The 26,572-nt window shown below is 41.4% G+C and overlaps 1 protein-coding gene across 3 annotated transcripts in view; it reads right to left on the bottom strand.

The window, feature by feature from the left end:
- Positions 1-12,525: 12,525 nt before the first annotated feature.
- RAB31 (RAB31, member RAS oncogene family) overlaps positions 12,526-26,572 on the bottom strand; it is a 57,875-nt gene continuing 43,828 nt past the window's right edge. For all 3 annotated transcript variants that reach the window (XM_052704040.1, XM_052704041.1, XM_052704039.1), the window contains exon 7: positions 12,526-16,834. In XM_052704040.1, coding sequence (XP_052560000.1) covers positions 16,737-16,834 — 98 coding nt within the window. In that variant the 3' untranslated portion in view covers positions 12,526-16,736. The remainder of the gene's footprint in view (positions 16,835-26,572) is intronic.

Consider the following 26,572-nt stretch of genomic DNA (forward strand, 5'->3'; position numbering starts at 1 on the left):
GAGCTTGAAAATGTCTTGCAATAAAACAATATCATGACTTGCTTTGCAATTCCTTGGCGTTATTAAGATTGTCAGAAAGAGCAACCACGTGCCACATTACTTGTCATATTAATGGAAAAACTCTCAGTCTCACTCACTGAAGTAACATATGTATCCTGTACTGCCAAGTCAATGAATATTGCAAAGCAAAGCTATGTGGGTGAAAGTCTGTTTTAATTTCTCTTTAAAGAAATACCTCGCCTCTTGGTGCTGCAATTTGTCTTCTGAAACACAAAACTATTCATAGCATACACATAGATTACAGCAGGCTGTGGTCGTAATTTACTTGGCAGCTAATGAGTTCCATATATAATTTGAGGCCTACTTGTCATAGTGTAAATCAAAGGTAAAATTACAATCCATACCTTTCTGAAGATTTATGGCACTATTCAAATGTTACCACAGCTAGAAAAGTAGATCCTAGCTGAGTATCATCAAGTTTGTTCGACTACAGTGTATTTTTCTACCTAATGAGGTCATTGTAAAAACATATGATGTATATTGAATATGCAAGCGGAGAAAAGCTAATAACACTTAACAGCATTCTGATATGTTGCTGTGGTGAACGTTTTTATATAAATGCCATAACACGAAAATGCTTAGATCATTTACTCGTGTAGGAGCAAGATGAAAATGGTATTTTGCCTTTGTGGTTGAAAGTATCATCTAAAGAACTGGACGAGTCCTGAGCCAATTTTAAATGTGCTAAGGACCATTAGTCCTTTGGTAAAGGACAAAGTTGTTGAGGTAATAGATTTTTCAGTATTGTTTTCAAGAATTGGTTTTTAAAGTCCACATACGTTCACGATGTAATGAGACAATGAATATGCAAAATATAGAATATGTGTTGGTGGTTGTTTGCTGATGTTGCAGTTCTAAAAATGCACAAATTCTATGCTGAAAAGTGGCCAAAAATAAAATATGCGTAGATAAGCATATAAGTCTAAGTACATAGCTGGAACTCTCTTTTTACCAAAAGTAAATCTGTATTAAATTACAGCTTCAGTCTGAGTAGAAATCCTGCAGAAACAGCATGACAGTGTCCTATAATCATTGCATTTCTTTTCCACTTTGGTACTCTTGCAAACAAAACCATGGTGTTTCTCAGTCTGTTTTGAGAACTCATCTGGCAACATGGATTCAAATTTCACCTTTCATTTTCTCTGTTAATATGCATGGCAGCTCAGAGATGCTAATTCTGCATCTCGTGGGAGACCCCAAGAAGCCCTGAAGTTACATCTTCAAATTGTGCCTAGGTTCTGTTCTAATAGGTCACAAGGTAAATATGAGCAAATAATGTATTGATGTGCAAAAGACAAGCATTGTACTGAGACTGTGCACAACACACATTTTCCCTCTGCTGAACACTGCACTGAAGTGCTGTGACCAGTTTTGGGTGCTGCCCTCAAGGAAAGATGTGGAGTGACTGGAATAGGCTGCCCAGAGAGGTTGTGAAAGAGACTTTGTTGGGGGTATTCAAGATCCACGTGGACAGCTTGCTCTGGGGATCACCTGCTCTGGGGATCCTGCTTCAGCAGGGGTTGGGCTGGGTGATCTCCAGAGGTCCCTTCCATCCCCAACAATTCTGTGATTCTGTGAAGTGAAGGGAGGCCAGAAGACAGCACCGGTAATGGCCGAGGTCCAGAAAACAGGCAGACTGAAGCATAAGAATAGATCGAAAAACTGAGGTTGTTTTGCCTAAGGAAGCTTGAACTGAGTCATGCAGCGATAATAGTTTTCAAATACATTAGAAGCTAATGCAAAGAGGAAGAAAACAGTTTGCTCCGACTTTTTTTCTGGTTAGGGCAGGAAGTCATGGGTGTTGACTGGAGCAAAGAATGTTTAATGGTAAGAATAGTTAGCTGCCTGGAGGGGCAATCCACGGAGTCCCACTCAGTGACCTCCAAGATCAGGTTAGACGTCTGTTGGGAGGTATAGATTGATCCAAACTTGCCTTGAGATGTGACCTCTGAAATCCTTTTCAATGCTATGATTCTCTTTTTGTATGAATTCCAGCGTGCTCCGAGATTAAACCGATCATCTGCTTTTGTACATTCCCTAAGGTCTGAGCCACGGTCCATTAAAATCAGGGGGAATTCTTCCAGTGCCTTTAATAAGCATTGGATCAGGCCCTAATTGAGTGTGTAATTTGGAGTTGAGTATGGAATTTGGTCGACAATTCTGTTAATGGCATTTGCAAATGAGAGGAATCCAACTCTTTTTCCCAGGGTACATTAGTTTGCAATGGTTACAAGAGAAAATAAACACATGCTGAACAACCAGTACTTCATTTTTGCTCAGAACTGAGTAGAGGTTACTGAAGACAAGGACAAGAGGAAAATCTCTGGGGAAAGTTTAGCAACTTTTCTCAAAGAACATTTTGGACAGCTATTTTTACATCAATTAAGACAGAAGAAGACAGCAAAAAGCTACGTTAACAACACTTTAAAAATAAATAGATATCATAGATGTGAGAATTAAATGTTTGTCTCAACTGGAAGATCAAATTAGCAGTGAGCCTGAAAATGGGCAGAGGAAAAGAAGAGAAGATGTTAAAATTCAGGCTGTCGATGGATTCAATTTCTGCAAGCATAGTGACTGGCAGGGAAGGATCTGCTCCCCTGTAATCTGTTACCAAATTGCATAAAGATTTTACTCAGCTCCAAATGATCAGCTAAATCACAAGCACTTATGCCAACAAAAGTTCTGCTTTTTCAGTTGCACATGTTTATATCCAGTGAAATCCAGAGGAATTCTCAAATGCATAAACTTAAGGGTTTGCAGCTTTGCAATATCACGGCTCGTGTGGGCATCTGCAGCTGCTCTGCCTTCATGGGCTTCACTCACCCCTGGAAATGCCTTCTCTTTCCTCCTCCTGTTGAAGCAGACAAGGGCTCACAGCACTCTTGGAACAGATGCCAGAAGCTAAGGTTACTAACACATGGTTAATACACAAACGAAAGATCTTTGCTCTTGATTAATTCATTATGTCTAGAAGTAAAGATGCAAGGTTTCTAGAATCATGTCCCCATTCCAGTTTGTTGCAAATGTCTTCTGTATCTGCACACAAGCCTGAGCATTCTACCTGAAATATTTGCTTATTTTGCATTCCAGGGGTAAAAAGTCTGCATAATATTATTGATGGCATCTTTGACTGCCAAATACTGAATTATTTATGGCTTAATTGTAAAAATGATACCCATGAGAAGCTGTTTGGTAGCAATATGCAACTGATACACCACAGGACAGACAGGAACATATCTTTCAGCCTTTGTTCTGGTACATCAGTGGATCACCGAAACTCAGGTAGGAACAGATTGCAGAGGTGGAAAGGAAATACAGCATTTTAACAGAATCACAGAATCATCAAGGTTGGAAAAGATCACGAAGATCAAGCAGTCCAGCTGTTAGCCCATCACACCGTGCCCACTGACCGTGTCTCTCAGTGCCACATTCACACAGTTCTTGAGAACCTCCAGCAATGGTGATCTCACCACCTTCCTGGGCAGCCTGTGACAGTGCCTCACCATTCTTTGAGAGAAGAAATTTTTTCTGATATCCAACCTGAATCTCCCCTGGCAAAACTTAAATCCGTTGCCTCTCGTCCTGAAATCGCCGTATCCTCTAGGACATAGCTAGGGGTACAAAAAAGCCTGCAGAAAGCACTACATAACAAAAGATGCCCTGTGTTGGATTATCCCCACATGGGACATTTCTAATACCAGCTCACTCAGCCATCAGGCAGAGACCTGTCATGCTGTGCACCGTCCCCTGATGCTCCCCCTCCCCGAGAGCAGCCAAACCCCTTCTGCCCTGAACCTGCCTGTGCTGTGGGCACTGCTCACCACCTACTATCATGAATTTTCACATTCTGCTTTTTAAAGGGAAACATGTTAGAGTGGGTTGAGACACTTCTGCTCCCACTCCGTCACCCCGAACTTACATCTGTCCTATTATGCTGCTTTCCTCCTCTTCCCCTTTTTCCCAGTCTCCATTGCTCCGCAAGCTTTTCCTCCCATCCCTTCACCTTCAAGTGAAGCAGATGCTTCTCATTTTGTCCTTAGTACAAGGATCTTTTCAGGAGCGTACAAGGAAAGGACAAGGGGTAGCAGGCAAAAACTGCAACACAGGAAGTGCCATAAAAGCATCAGGAAGAACCTTTCTTAACTGTAAGGGTGACAGAGCACTGGAACAGGCTGTACAGAGAGGTTGTGGAGTCTCCTTCTACGGAGATATTCAAGATCTGCCTGGACACTTTCCTGTGCACTCTGTTGTAGGGATCTGCTTTATCAGAGAGGTGGATTGGATGATCTCCTGAGGCCCCTTCCAACCCCTACAATTCTGTGATTCTTCTATGAAGAAGCGATCTAGAGAAATTATTCTAATTTAACAGAAAAACAGACCTCCAGTACAAACCCGGAATGTATATGCGTGCCAGGCCATTGCTTGTTTTTTTCCTTCCCTGAGTAAGGCAAATAGAAATAAGGAAAACGGGAATCTATACTGTGCATTCATCCACTAGGGCAGCACCAGAGGCTTCAGAGAGATGGAAGTCCTGCCACCAGCAGATAGAGAATAGCATCTCATCCACATGGAGACTCATGGTATTTTTAAATACTGACTGACAACTTCAGATCTGAAGAACAGTGCTAAAAATCTTTATCTTGTTTTGTTCTTATTGTTGTTTTCTTTCCAATCCCAGCAATTTTTGCGTCATTTGCCAAGTTAGCAGCAAAGATGTTAAGTTTCCTTCCAGATCACTGATAAAGACATTGAATGGCAATGGCTCCTTTGAAGCCGTTAATAACCCATTAGAAGAGAGTAGGAACATGCTGATATAGCTGCTAATTGGTTCTGAGAGCATGTGATGCAGGTAAATTGATTTTGCATAGTGCTGTGGTTTTTTTTAACCAGATTGTTATGCAGAGCTACATCAAATACCTTAAAGTAATCCATGCCTTATATCAATCCATCTACCTTAAGCAACTGCATTTTAGTCTCATCTCTTGTGGTTTGAAAGCACCTATTTTAGATTTAAAATGTATTGATTAACATTACATATGCTTTTGTCTGTGAATTAATGCCCATTTGCTTCCCGTGTCTGTCTTGACATTATTTTGCCCAGGGTTTATGTTATGCTTGTAATTATCAGAACCTATCATGTTTATTCTTTGCAGTGCACCACATTCACTTTTTATCTATTTCCCCTATGCACCAGAATTTGTTCAGAATGAATATGAATGGCTCAAAGAGCATCTCCACCAGTTTTTGTAATACTCTTGGGAGCATTCAACCCTGAATATTTAACTGTGTTTTGCTTCCACTGATGAGCATTCTCTAACGTATACAGTGAAAGAGAAATTCCTATCAATTCATTATTGTAACAGAAAAAATCCAGCTTTTCAAAGTAGCTTAGTAAAAACTCTGCTTTCTTATCCAGAAACTATTCCCAAGGTGCATATCTACAATACTCACATTAGAGGCAAATTGCTGTGTTTGGCTCTTGTTAGCTATTCAGAGACAGTACAGTTGTGAGGGAAAGAACTCAGCTGGATTTTGGCTTATGCATCATTAATGAAACTTTTAAGCAAGTTAAGGTGTGGGATGTTCAATCTTGGAGGTGGCTAAGCCAAAAAGATCACTCTGTAGGCAATTTTCCTGTCTAACGCTGACTTTCCTAGGTTGGCATGCGTTCTTCAGCAAATCTTAGGAGGCGTCCTTGGGATGGTTTTGATGGACAGTAAAAAAAGGAATCAAATCGTTACATTTTTACCAAGTCCAATTTTAAATCTGAGAATTAGACTCTTCCCTGAAAGCTTTTGGTCATGAGTTTGGGAAAGCCTGTGTATGTCAGTGACATCACACGTATTTCTTTCCCCTTTTTTTTCCTCTGTATTTATTCAAAAGTGAAATGAGGTTTCAAATCTTACATTTTCTGCTTTTTTAGAGCGTGAATTGGATAGAGAATTTGGAACAACTCACTTGGGCCAGTTGTAACAGATTCCAATTCCAGTTCCAAGGGATTGTGGACTTCTGGCCATGATGTTGCAACTAACCAGACTTCAGATCTGTCTCAGTCTGGATGATAGAGATGAATGCATCCTTAAACCCAAGTAGAAGTAGTTCATTTGATGGGATGATCACAACAACATCTGACTGCTTTCTTAGAAATTGGTAGAACAGTAGAGTTTACCCAAGCTGAACTTAATCAGGACGTTGGCACATTTTCAGTTTTACTGTCTGTTACTTTTACACTGCTTGAGTAGCTAATGAAGTGCAAGACTTTCCAACAGTTTGTCATCTGCAGATTACAGGTGATATCACAAGGAAATGGATTGTTTGCAGTTGCCTCACAGGATAACATAGAAATGCACAAAGATGCCCATGAAGATCTTGTTTGTGACAACACCGAGGCCAGCTCTGAAGGAAGTGATGGGGTCACCTGGAGGCCTGACAGCATGCTAACAGCATACACACCTACCTCAGTCTTCAGAATCTCAGAGGGCTGACTTGGAATTGCTCCTACTAAGAGGCCTCATAGAAGGAGGGAAGGTTGAGAGAGGATAGCTGCATAAATTTGAGGCATTCACCTTAGTGGGAGAAAAGCAGCAGTTTGCGCTGCATCATAATCAGTCAGAATCTCAGGCTTCATCAGCCAGCACTGAGTACAAAAGTATGTAAGATGACAATGTAATGGACATCCTGTGACATCACAGTAATGGTTCCATTTAAAATTGTAGGTGAGGATACAATTTGAGAGAAAATTCCTGCACTGCCTCATCATACACTCTATACAGCACAGGTATGTATAAGATCAGATAGGCCACTTAGCTTCAAACACAGCTTGCTTACATTTCTAGTATGACCCAAAGATACCAGAAAGGAGTCACACATTCCCAAATTCTAATTATTTGCCTGTGGCTGGCTTAAAATGTACATCATAATTATCTAACTTCCAGGATTCAGTTGTTATGCCTTGGAGGCCCTGCTAAGTGGAAGGACAAATTCCAGCACTGGTTTAAATCGTCAGGGAGCACAATGTCTTTCCTCAAACATCCTGAAGAGTGGGAATCTCTCATAGGAATTCTGGCACTGCTTCACTGAAAAATCAGGCATTCTTCAAAAGCAGATCTGTCAGAAGGCAGCCTGAATAACTCTCCCTCACTACCAGAGACACGTGCTGAGTCATCTTGCCAAATTGCATAGTAACCACTTTCCTGGAGCTCAGAAACCCGTAGCTCCTGGACATCCTCATCTCCTTGTCACTGACTTAGTGTGAAAAAGGCTTCTCAGACGGATGTTCTCTTTCTAATCTGGTCATCATTTCAGGCCCTGTAATTTTTCAGAACGTATCTATCACACAAGGAAGGGTTCAGTTTTCTGCTATGTCATGCATCTTTCACTGGGGTGTGATTTGCAGCAAAATGAGGAACATGAGCAAACTGAAGAACGTGAAGACTTGCTATGGTTAAATCACTCAGTGCAAATCTATTTGGATACGTTTGTCACCACCTCACCCTTTCTTCTGTAGCCTTCTCTGGAATGATTTGCCCTTTTCCTACAAAACAACCCATCATGCCAAGACATCTTTTAGCTGAAATCAAGCTTCCTGAATAGCTGAACCACGCAGGGAGAATGGCTATGTAAGTGCATGGCAGTGTGTTCACCAAAGTCATTAGTCCAAGGCTCCTACTTGCCAACCAGTCGCAGACTGTGAATGTGCGTCATCTTTTATGCAATGGGCTTTGTACTCTGTACATTCAGATATACACACAGATAAAGTATTATTTTTCACAGGTGGAGTCTTTAGCCACTCGAGGCACTCCTCATCTTGTGTTTGTTTACGCTCGTTTGTGGGCCAGGTGTACTAAGTAACGATGGTGTTAATGGGGCTGGGCCATGAAATGCGTGTGGGTGCTCTTTGACTATTTATGATGTGATAGCCTTTTTACATCAAATTTCCGTTTCAGGTATCTCTTTTGTTCCTCATCTGTCACCTCAGTGGGGTTATTACCAACCTCCAAGCGTATCTTCCCAGGTAGGACATCATTATGTTGTTTCCTCCTTCTTTCCCCTTCACTATTTTATTGCCAACATAACATTCTGGCTTTGTTCTCCTTCCAAGAAAACTAAATCCCCCTCCAAAAATTCTGTCTTCTGAAAAGAAATAACTATTGACAAGGGCTACTCCAAAAGTAATGCCTCCTATGCTATTATGTCGGCCCACAACATCAGAGGCAGACATTGGTGTACAGCAGTACATATCTAAAACTGCTGAGAAACAGAGTCACCTCCATTAGAAACGTCAGCTGCTGATAAGACTTCTGTCCCTCTGTTCTATGATGGTGGGGTGGAGAACTGGTGAAGTGCCAACAGGCAGTTCAGGTTACCACCTTAAAAGCAAATTTTCCCTGAGAATGGAGAACGAGTGTCACAAATCTCAGAGGACGAATGGTATCTCCAAAGGGAGCGGCGCCAGGAAAGCATTCTTATTTTCATTTCTGAACATCTCAAGAAATAGCACTGAAAACCTACGCGTTTATTTTGAATATCCCTTCTGAGGGCTCTTAGGAGATTCCTACTTCCCACACTGTAAGCTTTTTCGGTAAAGGCCTACAGTGCAAAATTGTACCATATAGAGAGTGATGAACACAGAGAGTAACTTGGATAGTTGGTAGTAATTCTCTGTCTGCTGATGATTTGTTTTTTCGCAGAGCTGTTGTATTGAAAAGGGATTTTGAAATGCATAGTGTTAGCCATGTTGCATCCATTGCTCTTTCGTGCTAAACTGCTATGTATTCTTCAGCATAGCAGCCTGGCTCTTTGTAGATGACAAGAAGCAGGGATTTCTTTTGTAAGGTGCTTAACCTACATTTCAACCCTATTAAACAAGCGAAGAGAAACTGGTACCGTCCTCTTACTCATTTCTTGCTTATCTGCCGAGTCAGTAACAGCAGTGCTATCTCCTGCCCCCCAAATTGTGCTGTACTGTCAAACAGGAAGAAACGCCATGTTCATTTTCCTCAAGGGCATCTCTTAGGCGTGCGAGCTGACTTCCTTATTGACTGCCACTTGTCAATATGTAATCGGAAGCCAAGCGATTGCTTCCCTCATAATCTGCCACAGAGCATTCCCCCAGAGCTCTCTGCTTGTTGGAGGGGAATAGGGATTCAGTTCTGAGGATTCAGTATCCTCTTGTTTCAACAGATATTTTGCTATAGTAAAGGGAGCAGAAATGACATTGACTAAAGTAAAATAAATGAGCATTAAATGGATTTCAGTGGATGTGTGGTTTTCTTTCCTAAAATATCCAGAGTGTGAGAATAAAAAGGTTGAGCTTTTCATCATGAATTAGGTGCGTCTTAAAGAAAGGTTCAAAGGTGGTCAGAAGGATCAGGCTTGGCTTCGCCAGGAGCTTTTGAGAAACAAGGTCAGCACCTTTTGCAGAAAGTCTATTTGTTTGCAGTCCTTCAGGGAGTCTCAGGGATAAAATGGTTTCTGACCAGAGTAATTTAACAGCCAGGAAAAGAAAAAGAAAAAAAAACAAAAACCAAGTCCTTCCCAAGATGATAATTTTTTAATTCCTAACCAGAAGCCTCAAAATTCTTTTCCACATCCCAGTGCTTGACTTTTGTACACTGAATAAAGACATCTTATTAAACACTTGTTAATTTGCTGTGATGCTGAATGCAAGTTAGTACAGGTCAATTGCACTTCCAGTTCTGCCAGCGTGTTGTCCCAAGCTTTCACAATCACTGCGTTACAAAACAATTCCAACAACGCTTCTGCACTTTATCTGTTGAAAACACACCACTGTGAATCCTAATACAATGAGCATGCCCTCATATTTCTGCAGAACACGTTGCCATGATAAGTGGTCATACAAACCAATCTCTATGAGGACATGCTCGATAGTATCAGAATTATGCAAACACAGACATTTTGCAGCAAGGATTCTTCTTGCAGAGCTTAATGGAGAGAAGAGAAAACCATCTGAAATCGATTTTGCAGACAAGCTGTGTAATGCTGCATTATGCTATGACTTATTACTTCTCAACCTGAGAAATGCGGTCAACTATTGATGTTACAGCTTTTACTGAAGAGTTCTACTTTGGAACAGTGAAAGAGCAACAGTGTTTATCAAACAATGAAATCGGCACTGGCACAGGTGCTAAATAGATCTAATCCAAAGCAGATCTTATTAAAGGTCAAGAACACCATCACACATGAATGCATCCCATTGTGGAAGCTGAGCCCCCAGGGAGCAACCTACACCAATTAGCAGAGGCACTGGCACAAACACTTCCAGCCACTCCATGCTCCCTTACGTATTTCAATGCTTTTAAGAAAATTACTCTGTAGCCTCATGTAGAACAGCATCAAGGAGGGAAACAAAAATCTTGCAGCTTTCTGTTTTCCTTTCAGAGAAAAAGAGAGGTTTTACAATCTGATCGCAGCCTAAACGCTCTTACAGCTTAGCTGAGGGGGCGGAAGCATGAAGGAGATACACAGACTATTTCATCAGATTTTCTGTCCTCATTTCAGAAGAGTGCTCAAGAGATCACAGCAGGGCGTCCTATGATGCTCTGCAGAAAGACTGAAGCTGTATTAGGAAAGTTTTTGAAGCCCATAACATCAAATGATTTTCCCTAAGTACTCAGAGACACAATCTGCAGTCTACCAAAAGGAAGCAGAGGGGGTTTATTTCCCAACCAATTGTGCTGCTCCCCTCTTACAGCAAAATAAAGCTGCAAATTAGCTGAAGCACTACAAGAACATGCTTCCAGGCCATATGAAACATCCCGCTGACAATGCCAGGAAGTGGATGTCAAAGGGCACAGCTCTTCACACCGAAAGGAAAAACAGCACTCACTTCTGACTCTCCAGCACACTGAGAATAGTTGCAAGGGGGCTTCTTAGGCTTTCCTTGAACGATGTATGGAATCCCAACATGCCTGAGGCAGGCAGGGCCTCTTGGGTCCCCCAGTCCCAGCCCTGCTGAAGCAGGGCCACCCAGAGGAGAGTACCAAAGCTCACGGCCAGGCGGCTTCTGCAGACCTCCAAGGAGGAGACCCCACAGCCTCTGTGCAGCCTGTGCCAGTGCTCCGTCACCTGCACAGCACAGAAGTGCTGCCTGCTGCTCAGAGGGAACCTCCTGTGCTCCAGTTTGTGCCCGTGGCCTCTTGTGCTGGTGCTGGGCACCACTGGAAGGAGTCTGGCTCTGTCGTCCTTGTGCTGTCCCTTCAGGTATTTATATTTATACATTGATGAAATCCCTTTGAGCCTCCACTCATAGCTGAGCAACCCAGCTCCCCTCAGCCTTTCCTCACAGCAGAGGCGCTCCTTCATTTTCATGGCCCTACACTGGACTTTTCCAGTAAGCCCACAGCTCTCATGCTGGGTGACCCAAAAGTGGAATCAGTACTTCAGGTGCAGTCTCATCAGTGCTGTGTAGAGATGGATCACTTCTGAGCTGCTGACAATGCTCCAATGCAGGCAAGAATACTGCCACCCTTCTTAGCAGCGAGGGCATGCCGCCAGCTCCTGTTCAGCTTGGCATCTGTGCGACCTTTTCCTCTTTATGTTTATGGATCTGACTTAAACTTTTATTTTTGAGTAGCTAGAAATAAATACATAATTCTTCAACGTGATTCTGAATGCTTTAACGTGGGAAACAGGTCCTGCTGGGTATCTTAAAGTAGGAAGTCAACTCACAGAGACTCCTCTGAAATGCTGGTTTCTCCTTACACAGATTAATGGTGGTTTTGGTCACTTGGTAGCATTTGGTCACCATGTTTCCACCAGATGTGTCATTCACAGGGTTTCTAACTGCACTTCTTGTGTGTTGGTGTGAATTTATCACAGTCATTGGAAAAGCTTTGCTCCAAAATCCCATTTTTCCTTATAGATAACAATGTAAAAGATGTATTTATATTCACAGTCTTCATTATTGTGGAAATAACTTTGAAGCTATGAACTGAGTCACACAACAAAATCATAGTGAATGTACAAACCCCCTGAAACAACAGCACTGGGAAGCACTATGCACTGCATACTTTTGAAGGGAGTGTTAAACGTTAACTCTTAAGGACAATCTCAAGAGTCACAAATAAGACATGAAATGTACTATCATAAATAAAAAGGTACAAAATAGAAAATGCCGCACGAGCCACACGCGTTATGTTTACTATTAAAGTGTGTGGTACCTCCAAAGTCTCTTTTTCCCAACATCCACTGTTCCAAATTTCCTTGCTGGGATGAACCACTCTTCTAATGGGTAAAGTCAAACAACTTCTAGCAAAGGGATTCTCACACTTTCTGTTTTTTCAAAGTCCACCTGCACTTTGGGATCCTCCCGGAACGCATTCAGCTCTGCTGAGAGACCAGCTGTGCATGTTTCAAGCAACATTCTTTTAAATCCCAGTTAGGCAACACGCAGACTGGAAACAGCCATTTTTGGAGAGCAAATAATGAGAAAAATGGGACCTCTTTTGTTCTGCTTTATTGAAACCAGGCGTCCTCAAGTCAGAGGCATTTAAACCATTTATTAGCGTTAATCATTGTAGGTTAAATAAAACATGGAAGGTACATCTTAGGGCAAAAATATTATTAGGTATGATACAATTAATATGTAAAACGGAAGGTAAAGTATTAACAGATTGCAGCATCCCATATATGAAGCAAGTGGGTCCAGCCCAATTGAAGCCCTTACATAAACAAAACAGAGGAAGAGTACTTGGAAATTGATTTTAAACTGACAATTTACCACTGACTCTGGCTTAAATAGTTAAGGGTAGAGTAGTAAACTACATCATCACTGCACTGAAAAGGTCTGACGTAGAGACAATGCTCTCGTTACAACCTAATAATGCACGCCACCATGCGCCATGAAAAATTACTGAGGAGACAAGGGGCAATAGGTAACCTTCCTAGTAATTAATACATACCCATGGTATGTTTTAGCACTTCAGATAGACCTGCTGTACCATGACTAAAAATAATCAGGTTGTTTTTTTTAGCATAACTTTAACATTTCCAAGTGCCAAATCTTGAATAACAATGACCTTTTCTATATTTCTCAGCTGCAAGACCAACTTTTTCACAATATGCCATTTTCATGCATAAAAACAGCACATCAACGATTGTACCTATGTGTATCTTCACATTCTTGCTACCCTCGTCCTGCAGCTTTAACTTCATAAAGGCAAAATGACCATAAACAAAAAATGTACTTACAGAATACAATGTTCAGTATATGAGACTCAGCCATAGTGAAAAAATACACTACTTGTCAGCGTAACAATAAAAAACTGTACTTACATACACACTCATATGCAGAGTGTACATGAAAACAAGTTCCTTCATCATCCTTCTACTATTATTGTTTTCAAACAAGCTCACGACAAGCCGGAAAAGCGAGTCACCTGCAGTTGGAGAGTCACAGCTGTGAGTCACAGTGCAAACAGACTCCATCAAACACACCTGGCACCACAGTGTACCCCAGTCCTGCTGCCAGCTCGCATGAGACAAGCAGTCTCCAACAGAGCCAGCACCGGCTGGCCGATGAAGAACTGCACACTGTTCTTATCGCTGCCAGGAGAGCCGAGCAGTGACAGAGTTCAGTGCTCCTGTACAGTCACGTAGCTTTGAACCAGCCATTAACCAGTACGTAGTTATGATTGCTGCTGAAAGTTTTGATTCAGAGATTGTTTGCTTCTCTGTCGTTTCTCAGGCTGTTTATGAAGGTGGTGGTACTTACTTTCCAAACAACAAAGGCAACAAAAGAAAGCAAAAATTTTACATGCGAAGATCACTATTTCTTAAGCCAACCATCACCCACAAGTATGGAAGAGGAAGGCTAAAGCTACACTTCAGCTTTGACAAACAGCAGATAACTGACATCATCACTGAAGTTTGGGCCTATCTTAAAAGTAAACACAAGCTACTACACAGCACCGTGCCTTGCTGTTTTTACACGAGACTCCAGAGTACTCTGCTGAAGCTCACCATAACCCAAGAGGCACCCAAGGCCAGGTTGGATGGGCCCTGGGCAGCTGAGCTGGTGGGTGGTAGCCCTGCTCATGGCAGGAGGGGGGGCTGGGTGGGCTCTGAGGTCCCTTCCAACCCAAACCATTCTGTGACTCCAAGATTCTACAAACTTATTCAAGTGAGAAAAAGAAGAACAAGGTGATTGAAACTTGGCCCACCTAATGCAAAAATAGCTTTGAGCCTACTTCGCTAGTATTTGAATTCTAAAATCTGCCGGAAATCCACTGTAATCATTTCCAATTTTACACTATTTAAAGGCGTAACTCAAAAACCTGTTCTGAATCACAAGCAGCTCAGTGGCAGCTGAGAGAACTGGTTGGTCAAGACAATATCTGTCCTATTCAGAATCCGCATAAAAGGCCAGTTGTATCAGAAATTAGGAGTATACAGTACTTGCAGAACTGTCTTACGAAGCCTTCAGCCATCTCAAGTAAGGCTTAATGAGATTTGAGACATCACATTATGAAGACAGATACCATACAGATCTATGAAAAGTTAAAAATCAGTTATGCATAACTGCTATACATTGAGCTAAATTTTGTGTTAAAACAACGTGGGTTCCACCTCACCTTGTTTTCTTGCTACCAGGTCTAGCCTTTCACAGATGAGCCACAGATCCCATCAATAGCATTAATCTGTATTAGTGATCAGTTCCTTTTAGTTTAGGTCACAGTAAACTCCCCTGCCCTACTGTAGCTGCCTGGGTTCCCCAAGCAGACACACTGGGACGGGATGTAAGGAAACACTCTATTTTGCGTTATTACATCCCAGCCTTTAAGCCCAAATCATTTTTGAATGGAACTGTGGTTCTTGCAACAGCCTTGTGGAGATGTCTTGGATGGTCCCTAAAGGAGCCTTACCAAGTACCGACTGCGATGACCGCTGAATTCTCATGTGAACAACGATGGATTGTCAATAGAACAGTTGCTGCAATTAAGCAGTGGCATGATCAGCACAGGTGACAAAACTGAAAGGTCACCCTAACTATCCTTTCTATTGGGAGCTCTTGTGTTTGTGCTTACAAATTTCCAGGTGTGAGTGCTTTCAAAAGAATCCAAAATCAGAGAGGATATTAGGTGAAAAACCAGTGTAGTTCGGGATCTTAGATAAGATGAGGTGGGAAACAGCTCAGTTGATCTTAATTATTTAAGCCCTTCAAAGAAAAGGAAATAATCCCATTCAGTAGACTCGGCTCTGGTTCAACCACTAATAATTAGTACTATTTTATCAAAGCAACCACACAGCCTAGCAAGAAAGTCTGGGTTTATGCATAAACACTGAAGCCCAGCTCTAGCCTGCCTATTTATGATTTATAGAAGAAGGTTACTTTCCTCTTTTATTTTTCATAAGGCCCCCAGAAAAGGTATGATGAGGTCTATTTTCCCAGTAAGAGAACAAATCAATGTTGGACTATGAGGTGAATTCACCCTTGTTTAGATTTCCAACCAAACCGATGGAAAAGCAAAATCAGTCACATATACTCATAAGAGATGGAAGTGAAGAACACAATTTTACATTATTTCTAGTTCATACCCATCTCTGGGATTTATTTTTCTAGCATGTGCTGCAAATAAGCTTCAAAGGCATCATGCAGTAGTTCCTCATATTGCATCCCCATGTTGCTGAAGAGACTATTCCACAAAAGAAGAGAATTGCACTTGTAAGGAAACACTCTATGTTGCTTTATCAGGTTCCAGTCTTTAAGCCCAAACCATTTTTGCACAGAACTGTTGTTCTCCAACAGCCTTGCAGGGATGTCTTGGAGCGAGCCAGGAAAGGAGTCCTGGCCCACAGGGGCAGGTGGCACTCTTTTAGAAACAGAAGTGGGGCTGTTAAGCTGAGAAATCTTAGCCTGGGACTCAGATAGGGCAGAAACTTGGTAAGCAATAGAGATTAAGCTGGTATTCGTGTTTTTAACAATTTCAGCAATTAATGAAGCGTATGCCTCGAAAATCATTTCAAGCAAAGTGCAGCTGCTGCTACTTCAGTTCTTTCCAGAGCAGTGAGGTCCAACAGCCTCCTTCATGACAATTCCTTCTTTCACACGCACAGCTCCTCTTGACACAGATGTTGACTTGCAGCCTGAACAAACTGCACTTGCTCATCCTTCAGATCCATTCTTCTAGTCAGCAAATTCAGTTCAATTCTTGCTGGTATTTACTGAAAGCATAAGATGAAGCTACAGATCTAGAAAAATACAGAAGCAGAGTCCAGCTAACAAGGCAGAGAAACTGAGCCAAAATTCAGGTTTTATGGGTTTTCGCACCCTTACACAGTGCGAAACAGAAAACTCTAAAAACATGCCACGTCCACTTTGTAATGTAAAAAGATTTTTTCGGTAGCAAATCTAGAATTTATATAAAAGGTTCTTTTTATTTAAAAAGGACAGTCATCAGCTGAAACAGAGTATCAGAATACTTGGACACTGTAATTTTGACAAGATATTAGGAAGGATTTTCCAAGTAGGTTTTACAAAATCCATCTGAAGTAAAGCTTTCTGCTTCTGGTCCTTGTGTTATTACTCACGGGAAGTATTGATATTACTGCTTTCAAGATAAGGAGCCACGTCACTGAGATCATGAAGTCCTTTCTCCATGAAAGAGTAAATGGTGCTGTTTTTCAAGTAAATCTCAAAAGATCAAGTTGGGTCAGCAGCACCGCCTACCCGTCTGTGAAGTCTGCCTTCCAAGTTTGATTGCTCCATTGTTACCATTTTCATGAGGATCTAAGGGTGGAATTTGCTGACCTGAAATACATGAGGAGACAGTTAATTCGATTTTCCTGATGCAGTAACAACACGGGCAGATAACAGTTATGGTGATTTAGCTTGCGTAACAATTACATCTGTAAAATTAAACAGAAAAGCAGCATCTTCTCTGTACCTTAAATCTTTCTCCCTTGCACCCTGCTTATGAAAGAACAGTGTTTTCACACGCTTATATATCTAAGATATGTCTATCAAGCAAGTATTAAGGACACTGAAATTGTTATACATGTATTTCAAAAGCAGATATCTTACTGAGAGCTGAAACACTAAGATGCAGAAAATTCTCGGCTTTCTCCTAGTTGCACTTCAATGCAAATGGTGCCAGTTTAATGAGATCCTGACATTCCTAAATTTGCATGGCATTCAGTCGTTGTACGCCAGAGTTTCACAAAGCGCTGTAATTACACACATGCTGCCTGCACTTGGAAAAGAAAAACAAATCCGTTCTTTCCACTGCATTTTTCCATCCTTTGAGGGCTACCTATGTCTCCACAGTTGACAGCACTCGTTAATTAACAGCATCCCTCCCCAGCTCTCCTGACTTCTTCATTTTATGGGATGATTATTTTAAGCACTTGAAAGACTGTCAGCCAGAGCTCTCTCTCTGGGGAAGAAAGCACTGCTTCTCACCTCTCCCTTTTGTGCCTCTTCAGTACTGCTCCATCCTTGGTCTTACTGACTTAACTGCTGATGGACAACATAACATGTGCTCAATAATCAGAATTATATGAGGGAAAACAAGATCCTCCCAGGTCCAGTCTATGCTTAGTCTCTCTTCAGGCCTGGCTTTTCAATTCCTCTTACTGAATGATCTATTTTTTTCAGTATCTTAGAGAGCCTGCAGTCATGGTAACTTACTTTCTCACTGCACTGTGGACCTGCTGGATTTTTTTTTTTTCCTCTGAAGCTGAGTCTACTTTCTATGAATAACTCCTGTTTTTACTATTACCTGTATTAAATAACAAGTCAAAGTGTTTAACACTTGCTAAATGCCACTTTCAGTGGCAATGATCATAATTCAGGTCAGTCTCAATCAGTTCAGATTTCCCCATCCTTTATTTATTCCCATATTTATGGACAGTTGTCTCCTTCCGATTGCTCTATGAATTGCATTTTTATGCTGAAATTTGAGTCCTGCAAAAAACCCGAGGGTGGTGGCACTGAATTAAAAGCAACCCCCAACAAAATCAAACAGCAAGATTTCATTTGTTAGACTTGTCCATAAATAACCTTTGGTCAAATCCACCAAATTTTCACTTATCTTATTCTATCATTTCTGAACAGGTACATTATACCTCAAAAGTGCGACTCTTGAAGCAGATAATCTTGGATGTCCATACAACTAAACCAAAGGGCAAACATTTGCCATACTAATAAGCAAAAGTACTGCATTTGGGCCCAAACAGCGAGAAACAGGAATCTTGAGGGCTTAAGCATGTCTAAGCACTGACATTACAGTGCTGCACTTGCTCTCTATCCTAGGTCACTAACATAGCAGCTTTACACCCTTCTTACAAACATAAAGTCTCATCAGAATACAAGTGCCCTTCTAAAGTAAAATAAAGCAGAATATGTGGTCTGAGACATTACGTGCATCAATTCTATCAGTTCTGTTTGAGATAGAGTCTACTCATTCTTAAAAAACTCTAAAATATGGGGAATGTGTCATCTGTAAGACGTTTTCCACAGAGGTAATGCTATCACTTTAGAAATGCACTTACCATTTTTAAAGCGGTTTGACCTCAGTACCAGCAAAAATAAAACGCTGGCCGTTTGTTTCTGAGCACAATGTAGCTAAAATAGTTAGGATCTATGGACACTATTTCCATATCAAACCATTAAGCAAATAGTGCCTAAATGTGTTCTTCTAATGGCAAATTTAGAAGAGGAAAGTTGGCACAGGCAAACTAGCTTAAGTTTTATTTTAAAAGCTCACATTAAACCTCTATTTGTTTCTTGTTCAACATCCCACAGTTCTTATGAGTTCTGAGTCCCTCCAGTAACACTCTGATGTATATGTATGCAAAGGATGAGGTAAGCTTATCTTTGGAGCAAAAACATTGCAGGTTTCAAGGTTGGAGAGCATTCTGTCCAGTTCAGAACAGGACACCATACAGGTAGTTAAGAATCAACTCGGTTCAATTCATTTCTCCAAACAATAAAGAAAAACCAAAGCAAAGACAACTACAAAGAGAAGAATCTGTAGACACAGTATTTGCTGATTCATTATTCCACCTTTGATCTTTAGTACTGTTTGTCATTAACCAGTCATGTTTTCTGTTGTTCAGTTAATGCCCCATGAATTCAACACAAGAAAATACAGCTTTAAACAGCTTAAAAGTCTACATAAGTTTGAGACTTTTTCTTTAATGGGTGAGGTTTTTTTCTCACAATTTCTCCTGTCATCAGATTTAAGTCGTTGAATGAAACCATTTTAACCCTGGTAACAGGATTTATCCCTGCTGAGTGATCTTGTACCATCTGATGTGCAGCCAATGGGTAACTCTACTGGAACATAAAACTCACATAACTCTCACTACAGAGCAATGGATCTAGGTAGTAACAGCTGTCTCACAACCACGTTGCAACAGAGAAAGGTTCAAGCACCAACAGCACACCAAGGATTAGCAGAGAAATGCTAAGCCTTCACCTGTGTCTGGTGCTTGTGAAACATCTCAATCTCTATTGCTAAAAGGACTGTGATCATCTTAACTTGGAATTCAGCTATTGACAAATATAGCGTCTATATTGCTGACATCAATGCAATCCAGTTGGCACTGAGTCAGAACCAAAAGAGGTCATAAAATGAATTAATTTGAGAAAGTGTACACTCATTTGAGAAGTATTTTTCACTGTCATACGTGGCCTCTGTTCCAGAGGAATAAAAGGTACTCACACATGAGATAACCTATAGTTATTTTTTTCAGGCAGCTGACATCAGGTAGGAGCAGCAGTGCCCCAACGCACAGCCCAACAATTCTCCTGCTTAAAAAATAAGTAGATGAAGACAATTCCTCTTCTGATCAAAGACTGCTCTGTTAATATGGAGTTGGCTCAAAAATTCCACAGGAGACAGAGGAGTTCTGTTGCTTAACTTAAACTAGACTACAAATAGAATACATTTTCTACATTTGTACAGAGCAGGATAGAGACAGTCACCTTGCCATCTGACAAAAGAATACTGAGAATGTGCTTTACGATTCCGGACAAAATGGTTCACCACATGGAGAAAAACTGATGTGCATACATTAATCCAAGAACTCCAGAGCTGAACTGGTGACATGCAAAATTTAAGGTTATCTTATTAAATTATGCTGTTAGAGAAGGTATAAAGCTCCACATGGCTCCTACTGCTGACACTTCCATAGAGCAAAGTCTATGGATGCTGATTTCAAGTTAGATTTTTGCACCTGCATTAATCATCTAATTATATATTCTGAATTGATTTCACTAATGTTTAGAGCATGTTTCGTATATTATTTTATGCAACAAAACTGTAAACGTTCACCTCTATGCATCTGTGCCATGGTGCTGGGCTCCTCCATGAGCTCATTCCAGTAAGCATATAATGGTGTGTAAAACAAACATCACAAGAGACTGCTCAAAGGTAGGATTACAGAAACATCAAAAACAAAGAAACATCTGAAGTGAACCTTGCAGGTTAACAGGTGGGAAGCATTAAACCCATCACATCTCCCACTCTCCAGCACACTTGAAGCAGCCCAGAATGAAGGTCAGGGTCTTCTTGATGCCTGGCTGAGTTCCAGCTCCTGCTATTAAATCTGAGATTTGTAATGCTAAGAGCTTAATTGGCACTCTGGGAATTGTGGTTTGGAGAGAGCCAGAGGCAAAGGAATTGAGAAATGAGAGGGAGGGAGGGACAAGAGGTAAACAAAATAGGAGGGGAGAAAAAGAAAACTGGAGCAGGAAGCAAGAGAGACGAGAGGGACTGGGTGACAGCTCTGCAAACAGAACTGATGAGAGGCAGACGGGGATTGCTCTGTTGCAGCTGGAAGCCTGATACATCATCACAGTAACAAAATCTGCTCCCTTTGTTCCTTTTTGAACGCAATGCTCCAGTTGTAGGTGTTGAACAGACTGTCATTTAGTGTGTGCAGCAGAAAGGGAAGTGGACGCCATCAGCCCTACCTAGCGCAGGCAGGTGATGAATTTCAAGTCTAAAAGCAATGCAGTATTATTACCTGATAAAACTACCATTCTGCTAAGGGTAAAGGGCAAGACATCATCTTTCCCAACCAGGGCTTCCTGTGCATTTCTCCCATCTATTCTCTTTCTGGAAATTGGATACAGCTTACAGAGGAAGGGGAAATTTTCACTGGGATGTGAAATCCATCTTGCTCGCCTACAAAGCAACAGCCACAGCTTTCTGAAAACACGTTGCTGAGAAGAGATGGACTGCATGAAGCAGCAGCACAGCAGTTAGGCAATGGCCAAAATCCCTTCCTAAAAATGCTAGCTGTATCACATTTTGTGTATCATTTTGAACTGCAAAATGTTGCTTTCTGTAACCCACATTACCAAGCACAGCCATCAGAGAAGGCATTACAGGATGAAGCAGGCACATCTTACCCAACATGTTGGGCATTTGCATGTATGACCTTTTGTGCACTTGTGGGACTTAGGACAGTCACACTCCTTATCTCCCCAAACCCTTTCATCCTCTGAAACCAGTTTCACAGGTACTTAAGAATTTCCTTGTATCTCCAAAGTGGGTTTTAAAGTTTGGCTCAGCAGTTAGTCTCTTTTCCTTTTCCTCTCCATACCTCCAGTGAAGCAAATTCCCCCAGTTGACAGCTGACTGCTGTTTACTTCATGTATTAAATTTTCACACAAGGTAACACATTTACGATAAAAGGATATTGCATAATTAAACAGTTACGTTGCAATTATTTTAGTACTTCTAGCATTTCCAACAACAAAAATCCTCTAAGCAAAAGCACACAATTGCAACATTGAAGTTTTTGCCAGGTGAACAGCAATACAGTCACACTTTGCTCACATAATCAAAACACACAGAAAAACGACAGATTTTAAATGCATCCAAGTAAATAACAGAATGCCTAATGGCTTTGATTACACAGAGCTCCCATCTTGATATGAGCTAATTAACACTGAGCTGTTCTGGTTCACATAGAAGAGTTCTCCTACTGTTAGAGGAAAACCATGACCTCACAAATTTAGAGTAGTCCAAAGGTGAGAAAATTTTGCTTCACTAATTAAAAATTGGAAAGCAAGATGAGAAATGATCCTTGAAAACAGCAAGCATAAAGCGTAAAAGCTACAATTTCAAATGTAGGTAAGTTAGAGCAATGCTTTTCCATCCTATTCAAAACATTAACACCCCCCCACTTCAAACAAAAATATTCAGTTATGAGGTTGGGCTCATAGCAAATCACAGGCCAGAAGCAGCACATGAATTGCCTTGTAGTGTCAGTGGACTTGATCTGCTTAACATGTCTGTTACAGACCTCCCTGAAGTAGCTCACAGATCTCTGCAAATCAGCAGACAACTGGACAAAAGCCACACCAAGCTCTGAAATTGTCCACCTGCAAACCCACTCATGGTGAAGCCATTTGAGTTCAGGGCAAACATCAAGTGCCCGCTGGAGGGGATCCACACTGTCCCACAGAGACATTTCACACACTCCTCTGCAGTTTGTTGAATAGATAATGGGATAAACTGAAAACCGAAACAAAAAACTTCCAGGATTTAATCTCCCAGTACTTCTAGGAAATGAATATTTGAGTTACCTGCTGCTGGCAAGGCATCAGAAAGTCAATAGCTTAATGTATTTGTAACTGAGCATTTACCACATGAAAGCTTGTATCTGGAGACAGAAACTCCCGCTCTAATTAGTGAGCCTAGTTTAGGGAGAGCTTTCTTACACAGACTGTTAAACACCAGCCGGCCTCATTCTCTTGTAGTAGCATCAGTAAGGCCAAGTGCTGTAATAGCTCTTCACAAGCTCTCTGCAGAGTGACCCTGATTATCATTCCTCAACACCTTTCTTGCACTTCACAGAAGACGTAGAAATGCTTCAACCTCCCTCTGGTAGGGCAGCAGCCCTCAGTATTTGTCAGACTTCAAGAAACAATGTGCACTCAGCATTTATTTGCTGTTTAAACTCATGTTCATTACATATTTTATTTGGTAGGCATCCTCCAGCAGCCTATTGCCCCGTATCTGCTTACCTTTGGCCCTGTGGAGGCAGAGGGTTGTTAACCCAGGAGGCACGGCTTCAGCTCTGCCACATGTGGGGGTTGGCTTTGTGCAATGCTCTGCTTCTTATCTGGGGCAGCTCCATGCTCAGATAATAGGCAATATGCACACACCAAAGAGAAACAGCTGGGTGTGTACAAGGCTTGAATAATGTAACTGAGGCTTATTTTATTTGTTAAATGAGCGGGTGTCTGAGAATTATGAGGGCGTGATTGCTACTAAATTACAGTACACCCGGGGAAGCTTGTTTAGTCATTTAAAACCAGATGCATAAGCTGCCTTCACAGGCACAATCAGCGGTCAAAGTATTAAAGCTCCATAAACAGAAGGAACAACACAGACCTAGAATGACTCAGTGAACTTTCACAGCTTTACCAATACTTTAAAATGCATTCCTGGCAGTTTTGCCATTGCTGGAGTCTGTGCCAGTGACAAGGTCCCAGAAGTTGCTGGGACTACAATTCTCCTAAGGCTGGGAACAAAAAAAAAAATCTACTAATTGCTTGCATAGACACTCACCTATTAAAAAAAAAAAAAAAAGGTAACAAAACCAACAGAACTACAGGAATGCATGGAAAAGAAATCCACTGTATCTCAAGCCTTTTTGATGTCAAAACCTTTCAAAAAGATATTTGAAAAAATTCAGTCCAAATACAGATACGGCTGTAGTAATGACATTCTTTTCTTGTTTACAGAGAAATAAGCAGCCAGGTGACGTTTTACAACCACAGCAAGCCTCCAGCCAAGGTGCTGCTAAATGTGAGTCAAGTTAAGTTGCCTGGCTTGCATTGGAAAACAGAGGTACAACACACAGCCTGAAGCTGCACTCTGTTATGCAGTTCAGTGTTTTCCAACCTTAATGATTCTATTATGTAATTTTTACCTGTTATACTATTTTGCCCCATTCACAGTATTTTCCCTAGAAAAGAGACAGTTGTCAGCCACTCCAGGAAGGAGAAATGATTAGAACATCACGGAATCACAGAACTGTAGGGGTTGGAAGGGATCTCTGAAGACCGAGTCCAACCCCCCAAATCCTTGGAAAATAAAAGCAGAAGCAAGCAGGAGGTAACTTTTTAGATAAAACATTAAACTGTAGTCCATTCTCTGCAACTGTTTCAAGAAGATTTTTTAAATGGAGGAGCTCTCCACACACAATGGAATCTCCTCTTAAATCTAGGCTGCAAAACAAGCAGTACGTAAAGAGAGCCTACCTACAAAAGCCACTGTGAGTACTGCTGCCTCTCTGCCAAGAGGCTGGGGAGCTGCACCTCGGCCTTCCGCAGAAAGACAATGATAAAGGCACAAGCTCCCAGGTAATGTGAAAACAGAGCCAAAGTACAACCTATATGACACGGCATGAATAAGACTGTCAGCAGGGCTGGAGATGTGGCCACTAGGAGACTTTATGTACAGGAAACATGCATTCTGATGTGCAATTTTTGGGCCAAAGTGAGATTTTTTTTTGGAAGTTGCAGACTGCTCACAGGTCAGAAAGTTATCCATACCCTTTTCCCAGTCTTTATTATAGTAAATCATTCTCTCACTAGTTCAGTACTTTTCACATGTTTTTCACTGCATTTCTGTAAACACATACTACTAAATCTTCTTTTCTCTCCTTTGAGCACTTGATAAGGTCATGAGTACATTCACTGAGACCTAATATTTCTATATATAGAAATAATTGCCTGTGGTATTAAATGCACTTGCCTGCTTATCTAGTTCATGCTAAATTCAATTTAGCTGATTTTCCTCATCTAATATATCCATTATTCGGGGCAGCACACGCTGCCAGATGCAGCGCTGCCTATCAAAGACAGAAACTAATTAGCTAATTACGTGGCAAGGATGAGTTACTCCACTAGAACATTCACAACCATCAGACACAGGCAATCGAGTAGACTATCTCAAGGAAGAACTGCTTCCTCCAGACAGCTATGTTACACATTCATACTTTTTAGAAGGAGGTAAGACAAAGGTAATGTACTCTAGGAATATCAGTTTCCATTAACTGTTTCAAATACAACCCACACAAGCAAAGCAATACTCGAGCAGGCTGTGTCTTTGGCAAAACACAGTAGATAATGCAAGCTGATTATGACTGAGGGGAGCATTAGATGTCATCTATCTTGACTACAGTAGGTCTGTCAACATTTTATCCTACAGCATGCTGATACACCCAGGTTGGGATGTTACAGCCCAGTCAGGCAGACTAACTGCATGAAAAGTCATCACATTTGAAGGTTGCTGTTTAACAGTATCTATCTACCTGCAAGCCAGTTTCAAGTGGAGTAATTCAGGTATCTAGTATAACATTCTACTAGCAGCCTGAAGGGGAAAAAATATGCATGCACTTCAAGATTGCAAATGATACCAAGCTCAGAAGTGCAGTCAATACACTTAAGGGCAGGGCTGCTGTTCAGAAGGTGTTAGGCTGGAGGGAGGAGTGGGCTAACAGGAGTAGTCTTATGTTATCCAGAAATGACAAATACCAAGTCCTGCAAGTGGGGAGGAAGAGCCCCTGGCTGAAAGGCAGGTTAGGGACTGGCTGCCCAGGGTAATGTTCTTCCAAAAATGACCTGAAGGCAGGCAGTATGCTGAACACAAGCCAGCACTGCACCCTAGCAGCAAAAATGGCCAATAGCATCCCAAGCCATACCAACAACAGTCAATAGATCACGTCAAGCAGTTTACTCCTTCTAGATGGTGTAATGCCTGTTAAGTAACACATTCTGTTTGGAGCACCATGACACAAGAAAAATGTTGACAGACTGGTGTGGCAGCAGCCATGATTTGAACCAGGGAAGGTTCTGACTTGATATGTATTGAGAAGGGAGAAGGTGGCACGCCACTGGAAGACTACTGAAGTACTCAGCTGCCTGGAGAGGCTTTGGAACTTCTATTCTTGGGCCCAGCTGAGAAAAGATCCTAGCAATCTGGTACTGAATTCATTAGCAGGTCTGCTCTGAGCAAGCCAATGGACTGAAAGTCTTCCAAGGTCCCTTCCAACCCACAAGGTCCTGTGATTCTCTCCCAGTTCCAGCCAGAGATCAAAAGTTGAATCCCTAGAACAACTTAACAAGACATTTTTCTGATCCTTGTGAGAAACGTCAGTCTCATGTTTAAAAGATCCAGAGAGAAAAATACCATTTTTAAATGGATTCCACTGCAATGACTACTTTCTACTTATCGTCGCCTTCCAGGCACATATTTTAACGCTTAAGCTTTTATCAACATGATGGTGAGATCAACAGTATCTTCTCTACAGCAGACTTGGTCTGAAACAGAAGATATGACCCCAGTTCAGGATTTAGACACAGACTTAAAAAGGAAGAGGCTTACCCTGTATCTACTATATGTACTATATTTTGCTCTAAAATACTCAAAGTTACTTTTTGTTTACATCTGTATAAACAGCAGTCACACTACTGGCCCAGTGCACTTCTTGATGTCCATGGTAAATAACCTTTCAGAAC

This window comes from Tympanuchus pallidicinctus, unplaced genomic scaffold, assembly GCF_026119805.1.
Source record: "Tympanuchus pallidicinctus isolate F22 unplaced genomic scaffold, pur_lepc_1.0 scaffold5, whole genome shotgun sequence".
Taxonomy (NCBI): domain Eukaryota; kingdom Metazoa; phylum Chordata; class Aves; order Galliformes; family Phasianidae; genus Tympanuchus; species Tympanuchus pallidicinctus.